The sequence below is a fragment of the Rhinopithecus bieti genome, unplaced genomic scaffold (genome assembly GCF_001698545.2).
Source record: "Rhinopithecus bieti isolate Rb0 unplaced genomic scaffold, ASM169854v2 scaffold_2454, whole genome shotgun sequence".
Classification (NCBI taxonomy): domain Eukaryota; kingdom Metazoa; phylum Chordata; class Mammalia; order Primates; family Cercopithecidae; genus Rhinopithecus; species Rhinopithecus bieti.
This window is the reverse complement of record NW_016803843.1, coordinates 567,096-581,369: the sequence shown is the minus strand read 5'-3', so window position 1 is coordinate 581,369 and position 14,274 is coordinate 567,096. Positions and strand designations below refer to the sequence as shown.

Genomic DNA, 14,274 nt, shown 5'->3' with positions numbered 1-14,274 from the left:
CAACTCACTCCATCATTCATGTGGATGAGAAGTAAAATCTGAGGAAGAGCCTGGGTGGCTTGATTCACTCCTGTCATCTGTGGGGTGCGTAGAGGAAAAAGCAAATGGCCTCCTTTTCCCTGCTGTGATCCCACTTGTGAAAAGTAGTGCATTGAATGTTGTATTAATAATCAGCTCCTCTGATTCCCTTGGGGCGTGGGGAAGTGGATTTGAAAGAGTCCATAGGGAGGCCCCAAGTGTTCCCTCCAACACTCCACACTCCCATCCACTGAGCAAGGAAAGGAACAGAAATCCTTTTGTCGGCCGGGCGCGGTGGCTCAAGCCTGTAATCCCAGCACTTTGGGAGGCCGAGACGGGCGGATCACGAGGTCAGGAGATCGAGACCATCCTGGCGAACACGGTGAAACCCCGTCTCTACTAAAAAAATACAAAAAAACTAGCCGGGCGAGGTGGCGGGCGCCTGTAATCCCAGCTACTCGGGAGGCTGAGGCAGGAGAATGGCGTAAACCCGGGAGGCGGAGCTGGCAGTGAGCTGAGATCCGGCCACTGCACTCCAGCCTGGGCGACAGAGCGAGACTCCGTCTCAAAAAAAAAAAAAAAAAAAAAAAAAAAAAGAAATCTTTTTTGTAAGAGAAAAAAAAAAAAAAAAAAAAAAAGAAATCCTTTTGTCTAAGGAAAGATGTGAAAATAAAGGGAGAAGAACTGTTAAGTTCCCTTCCTCCCCAATAAAAATTTTGTGAAAATGTGTAATTTGATATTTGGCTATTGCTTTCTAATAACTGCATGAATATTTTCAATTGTAGGTGGGCTATGCCTCTACTACTGCGTGATTCTTAGTGACAAATACCAGTTTCCATCTTATCTTCGTGTAATAGCCAGTGATGAGATCCAGTCGAAGGTCATGGTAAAACTTATCCAACACTTTCACTGGGTCTGGGTAGGTGCTATAGCAGCTGATGATGATTATGGAAAATACGGAGTGAAAACTTTTAAGGAAAATATGGAGAATGCCAACCTCTGTATTGCATTGTCTGAAATCATTCCCAAAGTCTATTCCAATGAGAAAATGAAAAAAGCTGTTGATGCTGTAAAGACCTCCACTGCCAAGATCATTGTGCTTTATGCATCTGATATTGACCTCAGTCCTTTTTTGCTGGAAATGGTTTACCATAACTTAACTGACAGAACATGGATAGCGAGTGAAGCGTGGATTACCTCAGCCCTCATTGCAAAGCCTGAATATTTTCCGTATTTTGGTTGAAGTATGGATTTGCAATACCAAGAGCTGATATACCAGGATTAAGGGAATTTCTTTATGATGTGCATCCTAGCAAGGATCCACATGATGTCCTGACCATTGAATTCTGGCAAACGGCTTTTAACTGTACTTGGCCAAATGGTAGTGTTCCATACAATGTTGACCATAGAGTGAATATGGTTGGTAAAGAAGACAGATTACATGCCATGTCTGATACATTCTTTACTGGAGAGGAGAAGTTGGAGGATCTTAAAAATACCTATCTGGATGTGGCTCAGCTAAGAATTACAAACAATGTCAAACAAGCTGTGTATTCTATGGCTTATGCTCTGGACCATTTAAGTAGATGTGAAGAAGGTCATGGGCCATATACTCCAGGAAACATCTGTGCATATATACCTGACTTCGAACCTTGGCAGGTAAGTCGTTGTTTGGTGTATGTCATGACACAGCTTGACAATTATAAGAATTCATGTCATTAAAACTATTGATTTGCCTTTGTGCTTAGTAGACATAATCTTATCACATGGTCACATAAAATAATGACTTGCATATGTGGCCTAAGTGGGCATTTTAAAGTATCCATTTTTTAACAGTTATTATTAAGTTTGTTGTGAATGATGGAAAACCCCCCAAAATAGTGCCTTAGACATGATAGTTTTTTTTCCTTCACATAAATAAAGTTCAGAGATAGGCATTATAGGACTGAAAGAATGGCTTAGGGACCCACTCCCTATGGTGCTATTTCACCATCCACAATATGAGGGTTCACCTCATAATCTGAGATGACCACATAAGCTTCAAACATCATGTCCATATTCTAATCAGCAGGAAGGAAAAAGGGCAAATATGTGTGCACCCCTCCACTTAAGGATAATTTCTAGAAATTACATATAATTCTCCTTATATCCCATTAGCCAGAATTTTGTTATGGTCATATCTAACTGCAAAGGAAACTGGAAGATGTAGTACTCATGAAGTATAGGAGGGGCCACACAAGGGCATGAATGCCAGGAGATAAAGATTATTGGGGGCCATCTTGGAGACTGGTTCCCACATCTGTCTCTGGTCTGATCCCAGAAACTCATGTTGGGACATGGTAGCCTGAGTGGTATTCCCAGGTTGCCCACCTAATCAGAATACTCCTCTGCTTATATCCTTTAGTACCTCTCCTCTGAAGGATGAGCATCCCTGGTCTGGCACTTTCAGCCCTTTGTGATCTAGGCTCTGTCAGTATCTCTGATTCTATCACTCCTTCCATTACCACTTTACTCTCCTGCAACACTGAATTGCTTGTCATGCTCAACAGAGTCCACAGTGGCTGGAACCATTGTACTTTTATTTTCAAATTAATTGCACAGTGCATCTAATTTTATGTCACCTTAGTTTCCTGTGAAAACTTTTCTTTCTTTCCTTGTTTTCCATGACCTTAATACTTTTGATAAGTACTGGTCAGCCAGTTTTAAAATGTTTCTCAACTTGAGTTTATCTAATTTATTTTTCTTATGACTAGAATGAGGTTATGAATTTTTGGCAAGAATTCCATAGAAGTGATGTTGTATCATTTTCTATGCCTTATATCAGGAGGTGCATGATGTAATTATGTCTAATTACTGGTGATATTAACTTTGGTCACTTAATTACAGTGATATCATCATGCTTTCTTGCCATGAAGTTATTGTGTTTTTCTTTGTAATGAATAATTATCTTATGAAGTGATATTTTGAGGCTCTGAAGATGTTCTGTTTCTCATAACTTTTGACCACAAATTTTCACAGTCATTGATGGTTCTTCCTGCTTGAGATGACTATTGTGTTGTTTGAAAACTGATGGCTTTCTATTTCCCTTATTCTTTCCACATTTATTAGCTGGAATTCTACTCCTCCACCACTTATTTATATCAATATGGACTCATGGATATTTATTTCTATTCTACAAGTAATTCTAATTTATAACTATCATTATATACTTTGCTGCTCAAAACTGTCCAGGTTTGACCATTGGGAGCCCTTTGAGTTGGTTCCTGTCTCCTCTTGACACACTCTTGTAATTTCTGAGCATTTTCTTACTTTCTGGAACCCCAAGATGTTCCAAGCTCATCTTGTACTTTCTTGGTCCCAGCACTGTTGTCAACCATTTCTCCAAAGAGTACTGGGACTTTGCATTTACTGAAGAATGGAATTTAGAAACAAGATCTGGGTGGGAGGTGAATTCATTGGTACTGAGGAGGTTGCAATAAATACAAAATGAGAAATTAAGTTATATTTTAAATGCATGGAAGAGTTCCTTGATTTTGAAAGAAATTCTCCAGGTTCTTTCTTTGCAATAAAGAAGAATGTTTCTGTGATAAGGAACTACCCTCTAATTTATTATTTAAACATTTCAATATTATAATTTCAATTTGCTCAAAGAGCAACGATCATGTGTTAGGATTTCAGGGAAAAAGAGTGTTTAGGGAGGGCCAAGGAACTACATAGTGTCTAGGTTAGTGTTGGTAGATTAGTCTGTAACAGGTGCATTCTGTTTGATACAGTCTCCATATGATGTCAGTAAGTCAAAACCATGAAAAGCAAGTCCTCACAGTGGAGAGGGTTTACGTGACTATTTGTATTTTTAGTAGAGACGGGTTTCACCATCTTGGCCAGGCTGGTCTCGAACTTCTGACGTCATGATCCAACCGCCTTGGCCTCCCAAAGTGCTGGGATTAGGGACATAAGCCACTGTGCCCAGCTAGTTATTTCTTTACTTACAAGTACTTTGAAGTTCATAGTATTCTCAGGCTCTTTGTGATGTTGGTCATGGGCCATGTGTGGCTTTATTTATTTATTTATTCTCCTCACTTAAAAAAATATGTATGGTGTTTTTGGAGAATATATGGACAGAACCACAGTTTAACAGCTACTATTACCCTGGGGCACCCAGAGGTCTTCCCCTTCCCTTCTGACAGTAGTTCTAGAGGGACTTCATTTCTTTCTCCCTGTTTTCTTCTTTTTATTCGTTCTCCAGGACAAAAAATAGGATAGAAAATTTACAAGTTCATAATATAATTTGAAGTAGGAAACATTGGTTACCAGTATGATATATGTATGGAGGCACATACATGTTAATACACTTCAGTATATCCTTCAAAACATCCTGTGTTGGTATATTATATGAGAGAAAAAGAGTTTCATAAGCTTTACTCTTTAAAAAATAATTTCCCAAAATTATCTTGGAAGGTAGTAGAAGTAGGGTTTCAATATTAGAGGAACTGCTTTTAAATGTAAAATGCTTACCCCAGATAAAAATAATGAAATTACTTTTCATTATTATTGCTATTTATTTATTTATTTTATTGATAATGATTATGATCATTTTTCTTCCCCTTCCTCCTATAGCAACAAGAGAGCTGTTGATTGCAAGACTACAGGAGGTCTGAACATTTTATAAGGGAAGGGGTTGGTGAGCTAGAGACTGAGGTACACAACGTAAAGACAACTTCTAGAGAAGTGTTGGGGAAAGTTAAAGGAAAACCCTATTACTTCCCAGAGGTTAGGAAGAAACCCCATCACTTACCAGAAGTGAAACTTTTTACCTTCAATGAAATATTAGTTCAGGAAAGCAGAACTATAGAGCTTTTATTTGATTGTATTTTATTTATTTATTTATTTATTTTTTCATCCAGTGCATTTTATTATTATTATTATTATACTTTAAGTTCTAGGGTACATATGCATAACATGCAGGTTTGTTACATATGTATACTTGTGCCATGTTGGTGTGCTGCACCCATCAACTCGTCAGCACCCATCAACTCGTCATTTACATCAGGTATAACTTCCAATGCAATCCCTCCCCCGTCCCCTCTGTATTTTATTTTTTTGAGATGAAGTCTCACTCTGTTGCCCAGGCTGGAGTGCAGTAGCACCATCCTGGTTCATGGAACCTTCACCTCCCAGGTTCAAGCAATCCTCCTACCTCAGCCTCCTGAGTAGATGGGATTACAGGTGTGCCACCACGCCAGGCTTTGTATTTTTAGTAGAGGGTTTCTACTAAACAGGGTTTCGCCATGTTTCCCAGGCTGATCTTGAATTCCTGGCCTCAAATGATCTGTCCGCTGTAGCCTCCCAAAGTGCTGGGATTACAGGTGTGAGCCACTGTGCCTGGCCCAGTACTATAGGGCTTTGGATAATCCAGTTCCATGTTTACTTCGGGATGACATGTAGAGTTACAGTCAATTGATAGGGTAGTGAAAAAGAATTGGCAATTTCATCTTGCATGTGAATCTCAGAATGGAAGAACCAGGAAAAGTCAGAGAGATGAAAGTGATGTCAGCATAGCCAGAGAATGCTTTTTGTTTGCTGACACAGGACTTTCTTTTGGAGGAAAGGGCGTCTTTTTTCATCTTGTTTATTTTTCATATATCTTTCCTCTTGAGCTCAGATCTGAGATCCCCAATCTTCCAAATCATGCTGGGAAAGCATCTAAAAATAGTGAAAAAAAAACCCTCAAGATTTCTGAGTTGGTATGCTGTACCAGACACCTGTGAGATCTTTGTCTGTCAGATTATTCCTCTCTGATTTCTGTGTGTAGCAATAAACATCTACTGACTTATGTACAGTCACAGAAGAATACAGACATGCACACATACTCAGTAGTTTATTGGTCTATCTTTAAGCAGCACTTGAATATATTTTGGCTAGATGTAAAAACAGCCACTTGTCAGTGTTTACCACTGCAGTGACCAGAGCTCTCTGCAGCATTTTATGCCTTTGATCTAGAACTTGCTCTGCCCAATACAGTGGTACCTAACCACAGATAGCTTTTTTTTTTTTTTTTGAGACAGAGTCTCGCTCTGTGGCCAGGCTGGGGTGCAGTGGCACAATCTCGGCTCACTGCCCCCCTGCCTCCTGGGTTCAAGCGATTCCCCTGCCTGTCTTCTGAGTAGCTGGGACTACAGGCGTGCACCACCACGCTCAGCTAATTTTTGTATTTTTAGTAGAGACAGGGTTTCACCATGTTAGCCAGATGGTCTTGATCTTTTAACCTCGTGATCTGCCTGCCTCAGCCTCCCAAAGTGCTGGGACTACAGGCGTGAGCCACCACGCCCGGCCACAGATAGCTTTACAATGCAAATTATTTAAAATAAAATAAAAGGAAAATTCAGCTCTTAGTCACATTAACTACATTTCAAGTGTTCAATATCCAAATGTAGCTAGGGGCTACCATACAGAACAACAGAGATATGTAACACTTTTGTCACTGCAGAAAGGACAGAGCTGCCCTAAGTCTAGGCTATAAGCCATCTTATGTGGCCCAGAGCTCTCTCTGAATGGTGAGCTACTTGGTGAATGGGCTTGAAACTTCACTTTTGTATTCCTTTTGGTTAGGTATATAGTAGGTCCCCAATATATTGTTTTACATGCAAAGGAAGATGTTATTCTTTGCATATACATGGTTCAAAGAATGCTTGCTCTACTGAAAATTGACAGAAAAATAGTAAAATCTAATAATAGATTTTCTTTTAATAATCTTCATTAGGGTATAGTAATTTATTTTTCTTATCTTCTATATTAAAATTGGGATTAGGTTTGTATAATGAAATTACTTCAAATGTAATTCAATACAAATATACTAAGCATCTGCTATAAATTCAACTCTGGGTTAAACATTGCAAAAATAAGGCAATTGCCCCTAATTAACTGAGTAAATATTTGTTGAGAACAGTAGCATATGTGCATAGGAACTGAGGATATGTCAGTGTGCAAAACAGAACAAATCCCAGCCTAATGGGATTAACATTTCAGTGGAAGGAAGTAGGCAACAAACAAGACAAATACAGACATTATACTGTATCTTAAAGGATGTTAATGTCAGGGAGAAACAAATAGCAGGACTGAGATAGGGAGTGCTGGGGGGAGTGTTGCACTGAAATTTCATATAGTGTGGTCAGGGAAAGCCTCACTAGAGTGACATTTGAACAGAAATTCAAATGAAAGTGTGTTCATGCGTTACCTAGGGGAAGAATATTTCCAGCAGAGGGAACAGCATCTTCTAAACCCTGAGGCATGTGTGCTTGGCACTTTGGAGGAACAGTAAAGAAGTCAGTGTGGCTGGAAAGAGTGAAAGAGACAGAGAGCAGGAAAGGAGGTGAGAGAGGTTAGAGAGGGACAGATCATGCAGGGCACTGTTGGCTTTTGAAGGACTTTGGCTTTTACACTGAGTGAGAGGGGAAACCATGAAAATCTTGACAGAGGAGGGCCATGATCTGACTCAGGTATCATTGTCTGCCATGTTGCAAATCAGTGGAAGGAGTAGGGTATGGGGGCAAGAACAGAACTAAGGAGACAGTTAAAAGACCATAAAATCATCCAAAATAATGAAGGTAGCCTGGCCCAGGATAGAAGTGATGGAGGTGGCAAAAAGTCATTAGATTCTGGACATCTCATGGATACCTTATAGGTAGAAGACATCAAATTTGCTGACTGATTGGACCTGGAAGTGTTTTTTTTTAACATCAGACAATTAGAGAACAATACAAAGAATGATTTAAGTCACAATGGTAAACTGAGTCTGGTGGTTGGTGAGAAGGTGGACTTGAGTGGAAGAGAGAGTCCATACAGGCAAGTAATAGAATATAAGGTTGGAGATGATGGATAGGAATGGTGGTGTTGATGACAGAAATGAGGAATAGGGTTTATGGGATAGTTTTGGACATGTTGAATTTGAGGTGATGGTGGAATCTTAATGTAGGAACATATTGGAAATTTAGAATATGGAACTAGATAGAGGTCAGGTGGGAACGGTTGGTCTTAGAGATCAAGATTTGGGAGTTCTTCTACAGAGATACTGGTTGACGACAATAGAATGAAGGAACTGCTTTACAGTAAGAGAAAACCAGAGGATCAAGGACCACAACCAGAACCCAAGGGAACCCAAGGGAGCTTGCATTTCAAGGAGGGGTTGATCAAAAGTGTCAGGTATTGAAGAAGGCTGAAGGAAAATGTGGCTAGAGGAGAATCTCTCAGACATGGCAAGAAGAGTTTTAGTGAGGTGAGTGGGTTGGCAGATAGATCACAGAGGTTGAGAAGGGAAGGAATACTGATAAATGGAACAAAAAGGTATCAGCTTATTGTTAATGAAATAATAATAATAATAATAATAATAATAATAATAATAATGATGGAATATCGAGAGCTATTTCCAGAAGACTGGATCAGGGGTGAGGAATTCTAGTTCATTCTGTGGTGATTTTATTGTTCATCTTTCAGAATTTGAGAATGCCTTGCTATCACTCCTTACTGTAATAGCTACTCCTCAAAGTGCATTTAAAATATGATTTTACAGATATATGTGTATAAAACATATAAGAAGCTTGTCTACTGTGTATACACACTTCTGTAATGTTACGTACCATAACCTAGCTCAGAGATTTCTAGTATTTTCTATATTATCTAATTCAGATTTACCTGGAAACTCAACATATGAAAATTCTGATTTCTAAAATAAATATAAATGTAATCATGCATCTTCCAAAATGATTCTTTGCTTAATGGAAAAGCATTTTATTTCTTAAACAGGAAACTCCCTAATGGATTAAGAAACAAACTATTTAAAAACCTGCATTTATTCTGGGTTTCAAGGTGCACATCCATGTAGAATGTTAAAGGAGGCCTGTGTTTACTATTGAGATTTTGAAATTCATTTAGCAAGAAAATATTTCGATGCTATGCCTTGTCTACTTTTCCTTTTGCCCTCCTTCTTCACAAGCAGGAATAGACCTGTCAAATGGTCTCATCCTCAGAGTCCTGTAGGCATGGAACCTGGTCTGGATCCCCAAGGTTAGAAAGAAGTAGGCTTAGGATTAGCTTTGCATTTCTAGAATCAACAATGAGACTCTCCTTTAGCAAAATTCCTCTCTAGGTTCTCCATGTTGTTATTTTCTTTTTTTTTTTTTTTTTTTTTTTTGAGATGGAGTCTCGCTCTGTCGCCCAGGCTGGAGTGCAGTGGATCTCAGCTCATTGCAAGCTCCACCTCCCGGGTTCAAGCCATTCTCCTGCCTAAGCCTCCCGAGTAGCTGGGACTACAGGTGCCCACCACCTCGCCCAGCTAGTTTTTTGTATTTTTTAGTAGAGACGGGGTTTCACCATATTAGCCAGGATAGTCTCCATCTCCTGACCTCGTGATCCGCCCGTCTCGGCCTCCCAAAGTGCTGGAATTCATGTTGTTATTTTCTTTGTTCATTATCTTCACTCAGGTATCCTGGGTTTCCTGGAAATCACAAAGCTTCCATGGAAATTCAAATGGGCTCTTTCTCAGCCTCATGAGTACTAGAGACAAAGGGCTTTGTTAATCTGTCATATTTGTCTTTGCTAGCTTCCCCATTCAGTGTGTGCTGATGCATGTGCTCCTGGGACTCGGAAGGGGATTCGTCAGGGGGAACCAATATGCTGCTTTGACTCCATCCCATGTGCTGACGGACTTGTGTCACAGAAACCAGGTAGAGATGGTAATTTCTTCATTGATATGAGGATGCTATTAGATCAAACATGTTTTTGCAAAGAAGGCCTCAGGAGCTTTCTTTATAAATAGGTATGAACAACTTATAACAAAAATAATTAAAATCCTTCAAATTATTGGATTTTTTGTGCACTGTGAAAAAAACATAGTGTTGTGTTTCAGTTCTAAAGCCGCTACAGTTGGGAAAATACCTACAACCTTGAAGTTAATAGAGGAAAATGCAAAATAAAATATATGAAATGTGAAATATGAGTAGGATTCATAAAATATTTTAAATTATTTGTTTCTGAAAAAATTAAATGCTAGTTATATTCATAATCAGAAGACAGGGGACTTACATAGTACTATGTTTTATTGAATTAGCTCTAATTTGGAGTTATAAGATCTAAAATTTCATCCCTAAAGGCAATTGGCTTAAGGTCATAAGTACTCAAAATTTGTAGGACACATGATTTCTGTAACCACTGCTCTATGAATTCTTCACTATGGCCTGCCAAATTGCTGCTCTTTATGACCAGAATTTTAATTGGGCTTAGTGTGCGTGGTCTTGTGAAGCATGTTGGAGCAGGTTTATTTTTATCTCTACCTTCTGTTAAAGATAACACAAAGTGTACTTGTCTTTTGTCAAATGGCCCTCAATAGCAATTCTTTATAAATGAATTTTGAGGGCCAGCCACGGTGGCTCACGTCTGTAATCCCAGCACTTTGGGAGGCCGAGGCAGGTGGATCACGAAGTCAGGAGATCAAGACCATCCTGGCTAACACAGTGAAACCCCGTCTCTACTAAAAATACGTAAAATTAGCTGGGTGTGGTGGTGGGCGCTTGTAGTTCCAGCTACTCAGGAGGCTGAGGCAGGAGAATGGTGTGAACCTGGGAGACAGAGCTTGCAGTAAGCTGAGATGGTGCCACTGCACTCCGGCCTGGGCGACAGAGTGAGACTCTGTCTCGGGGGGGGGTGGGGGGGAACAAAGAAGTAACATTTTCCCAAAATGGAAAACAAGAACTATGTAACCTGAACAACTCTTTGGACCCCACACAGCCCAGTCTCTGCGTAGAGTTACATCCAGGGAAGTCCAATACAGCAGTGAAAAGTGATTAAACAGGAATTACAATCTTTCCTGCATCTTTCAAAGACATTAAAGAGATCAATTTCACAGTCTACTATAAATTCATATCAAATAGTCTTAACGTTCTGACATTCTCCCTATAGCTTCCACCCAGCTAAATGCTCCAGATCTTCTCAATGTCAAGCACCATGTAGGTTCTTCTCCTTCTTCTTCCTCTTCCCCATCTTCTTCTCCTTCCCCTTCCCCATCTTCTCTTTCTCCTTTTCTCCTTCTCCTGCCCCTCCCCTTCCCCCTCGTCCTTCTCCTCCTCCTCCTCTTCTTCTTCTCTTCTTCCTCATATTCTTCTTCTTCCTCCTCCTCTTCCTCCCCCTCCCTCTCCACTGCTGCTGCTTCTTCTTTTCTTTCTTTGTCTCTCTCTCTCTCCCACTTTCTCTCTTTTTGAGTTGAAGTCTTGCACTGTCACCCAGGCTGGAGTTTAGTGGCATTATCTTGGCTCACTACAACCTCAGCCTCCTGGGCTCAAGTAATCCTCCCATCTCAGCCTCCCAAGTAATTGGGACTACAGGCATGCACTGTCACGCCCAGCTGATTTTTTGCATTATTTGGCAGAGACAAGGTTTTGCCATGTTGCCCAGGCTGGTCTCGAACTCCTGGGCTCAAGTGATCCACTCACCTCAGCCTCCCAAAGTGCTGGGATTACAGGCCTGGGCCACTGTGCCCAGCCTTGTTTTTCTTCTTATCCTCGATCACTCTACCTATTCCTTCAAATCTGCATCTGGAGGGTGAAGAGGGGAAAAGCTCTGAGTAAGCAAAGACAAAATTCTCTTTCATAAGGGTGATATTGAATGAAAGACAGAAAACATTTGTATTTTAATCAACCTTATTCCTGTCACAATTCTCTCGATTGTTTTGCCTCAGTAGCTTTAATTTTTTTACATTTTTTCATTTGTGGATTGTTCTTGGGTTTATGAGGATACACACCACTCTTCTCAATTAGCTAACTGGAGTAGTAAGAAAGAAGCTTGTTACAGGAAAAGGCCAATGCAGGAAAGGCTGAAACTGAGAAGGGAGACTGACTTTCCAAAACTGAAAATAATTCTCAATCTGTAATATTATCTGTACACTCTAAGGCCACTTTATCACTATTTCTTTTGAGATACTATATATATTCTACATAAAGAGATTTTCAACAAGTCCCCACTCTAGAACTATGAGGGCTCTGGGATATTCACAGTGGAAGGGAACAATTGGATTTCTTTGCAGTCAATTCTCTTTTCTTCATTCAATAGGTCAAAGGGAGTGTGAACGATGTGATGAAGACTATTGGTCAAATGCACAAAAGAGCAAGTGTGTGCTGAAACAGGTGGAATACCTTGCTTATGATGAGGCCTTGGGATTGACGTTTGTCATTCTTTCTGTCTTTGGGGCATCTGTGGTCTTGGCAATCACAACTGTGTATGTGATACACAGACACACTCCCCTGGTGAACGCCAGTGACCAGCAGCTGAGTTTTCTCATTCAGTTTTCTCTGTTCATCATGCTGCTGTCGTCCATGCTTTTCATTGGCAAGCCACACAATTGGTCCTGCACAGCCCGCCAGGTCACTCTGGCACTGGGCTTTTCTCTTTGCCTGTCTTGCATTCTTGGAAAGACTATTTCACTGTTTTTAGCCTACAGAATTTCCAAATCCAAAACTCGACTTACATACATGCACCCGCTTTATCGGATAATCACTGTGCTAATCTGTTTTATTTGAGATTGACATATGTACAGCCTACTTGGTATTGGAACCTCCCAGGGTATACAAGAACATGGAACCTCAAAATGCAAAGATCATTCTGGGATGCAATGAAAGTTCCATAGAGTTTTTGTGCTCTACGTTTGGGATTGATGTCTTCCTAGCCTCGTTATGCTTTCTTACAACTTTTGTGACTCGCCAGTTGCCAGATAATTACTATGAAGGAAAATGCGTCACCTTTGGGAGGCTCGTCTCTTTTTCATCGTCTGGTTCTCTTTTGTCCCAGCTTATTTGAGCACCAAAGGCAAGTTCAAAGTGGCTGTGTAAATATTTGCAATCTTGGCATTCAGCTATGGTTTGCTGGATTGTATATTTACTTCTAAGTGCTTCATTGTTTTGCTGAGGCCACAGAGGAACACCGATGAAATTGTTGGTGGAAGAGTCTCTGCCACAGATAAGAGCATCCAACTGACTTCAGCTTCTGTGAGCAGTGAGCTTAACAATACCACAGTGTCAATTGTTCTGGGTGACTGGAGTTGTGATTTACATGTGTCCTTCGAAGCTGCAACGATGATGTGGTTCAACATTCCCTTTCAGGTTGCTCCTATAGCAGCTGCCTAATACTCTTGGGTAACGTTGAGGATTTGGGTTTTGGTGGTGTAGTCTTAGCATGGTATATCAAATCTCGTACTATAAGATACCATTTAGCATGAACCAGAATACCTTTTACTATTGAAATTAAAACCTGTTTCATTCAAACATTTTGAAATACTTTTGTATAAGAACTATGCAGTAGAGGATACAGTAGGAGCCAGTTATCTAAAATGATAGGTAAGGCTGCATGCAGTGGCTCATGCCTGTAATCCTACCACTTTGGGACACCAAGGTGGGTGGATCACTTGAGGTCAGGAGGTTGACGCCAGCCTGGACAACATGGTGAAACCCCATCTCTACTAAAAATACAAAAAGTAGCCAGGAGTGGTGGTGCATGCCTGTAGTCCCAGTTACTCAGGAGGGTGAGGTGAGAGGATCGCTTAAACCTGGGTGGTGGAGCTTGCAGTGAGCCGAGATCCAGCCACTGCACTCCAGCCTGGGCGACAGAGTGAGACTCCGTCTCAAAAAAAAAAAAAAAAAAAACCTGGGTGGCGGAAGTTGCAGTTAGCTGAGATCGTACCACTGCATTCCAGTCTGGATGACAGAGACACCAACTCAATTAAAAATATATATATAGGTAAACAAATTTAGTTCTTGAATGTAGTTGTTCTTACATCATGGATGTCTGATCTAGAAATTTACCTAAAACAAAATCACTTAATGGGGAACAAGAGAGACATTTTGTTCTACATTCTGTTAATGTATCTCTGAAATACACAGCTTTTCTCTGATTGAGGTGAGAATTACAATTCATGGAGCAGGGGGTTTGGAAGAGAATTTATTGTGACATACAGAGAATATTGAAGGAATTGCGATATCAACAAAACTCAGTTTTTTTCTTGAACATGTATAGAAGTAGACAAGTTTCTCCCAGAGAGAAGGCAAGTCTACAAATCTATCTGCTACAGATTTTCCTGGGGGAGAATACGTGGTAAAGTACCTGAGTTTTAAAACATCCTTCTGCTTGGAAAAAAAAAAAAAAGGGAATTAAGAGTTGGCAAAGCAATTATTAAGTACATTATATAGTGAAGACATGAATAGCAAAAAAGCAGATGTT

General features: G+C 40.2%; 1 protein-coding gene across 1 annotated transcript in view; it reads left to right on the top strand.

Annotated features, from left to right (window-relative positions):
* The window catches only part of LOC108517181 (vomeronasal type-2 receptor 1-like), a 20,687-nt gene extending 7,503 nt beyond the window's left edge, over positions 1 to 13,184 (top strand). Inside the window, 7 exon segments of the mRNA XM_017854969.1 lie at positions 804 to 821; positions 824 to 1,256; positions 1,259 to 1,677; positions 9,614 to 9,737; positions 12,115 to 12,577; positions 12,579 to 12,816; positions 12,819 to 13,184. Coding sequence (XP_017710458.1) covers positions 804 to 821; positions 824 to 1,256; positions 1,259 to 1,677; positions 9,614 to 9,737; positions 12,115 to 12,577; positions 12,579 to 12,816; positions 12,819 to 13,184 — 2,061 coding nt within the window.
* Positions 13,185 to 14,274: the final 1,090 nt, after the last annotated feature.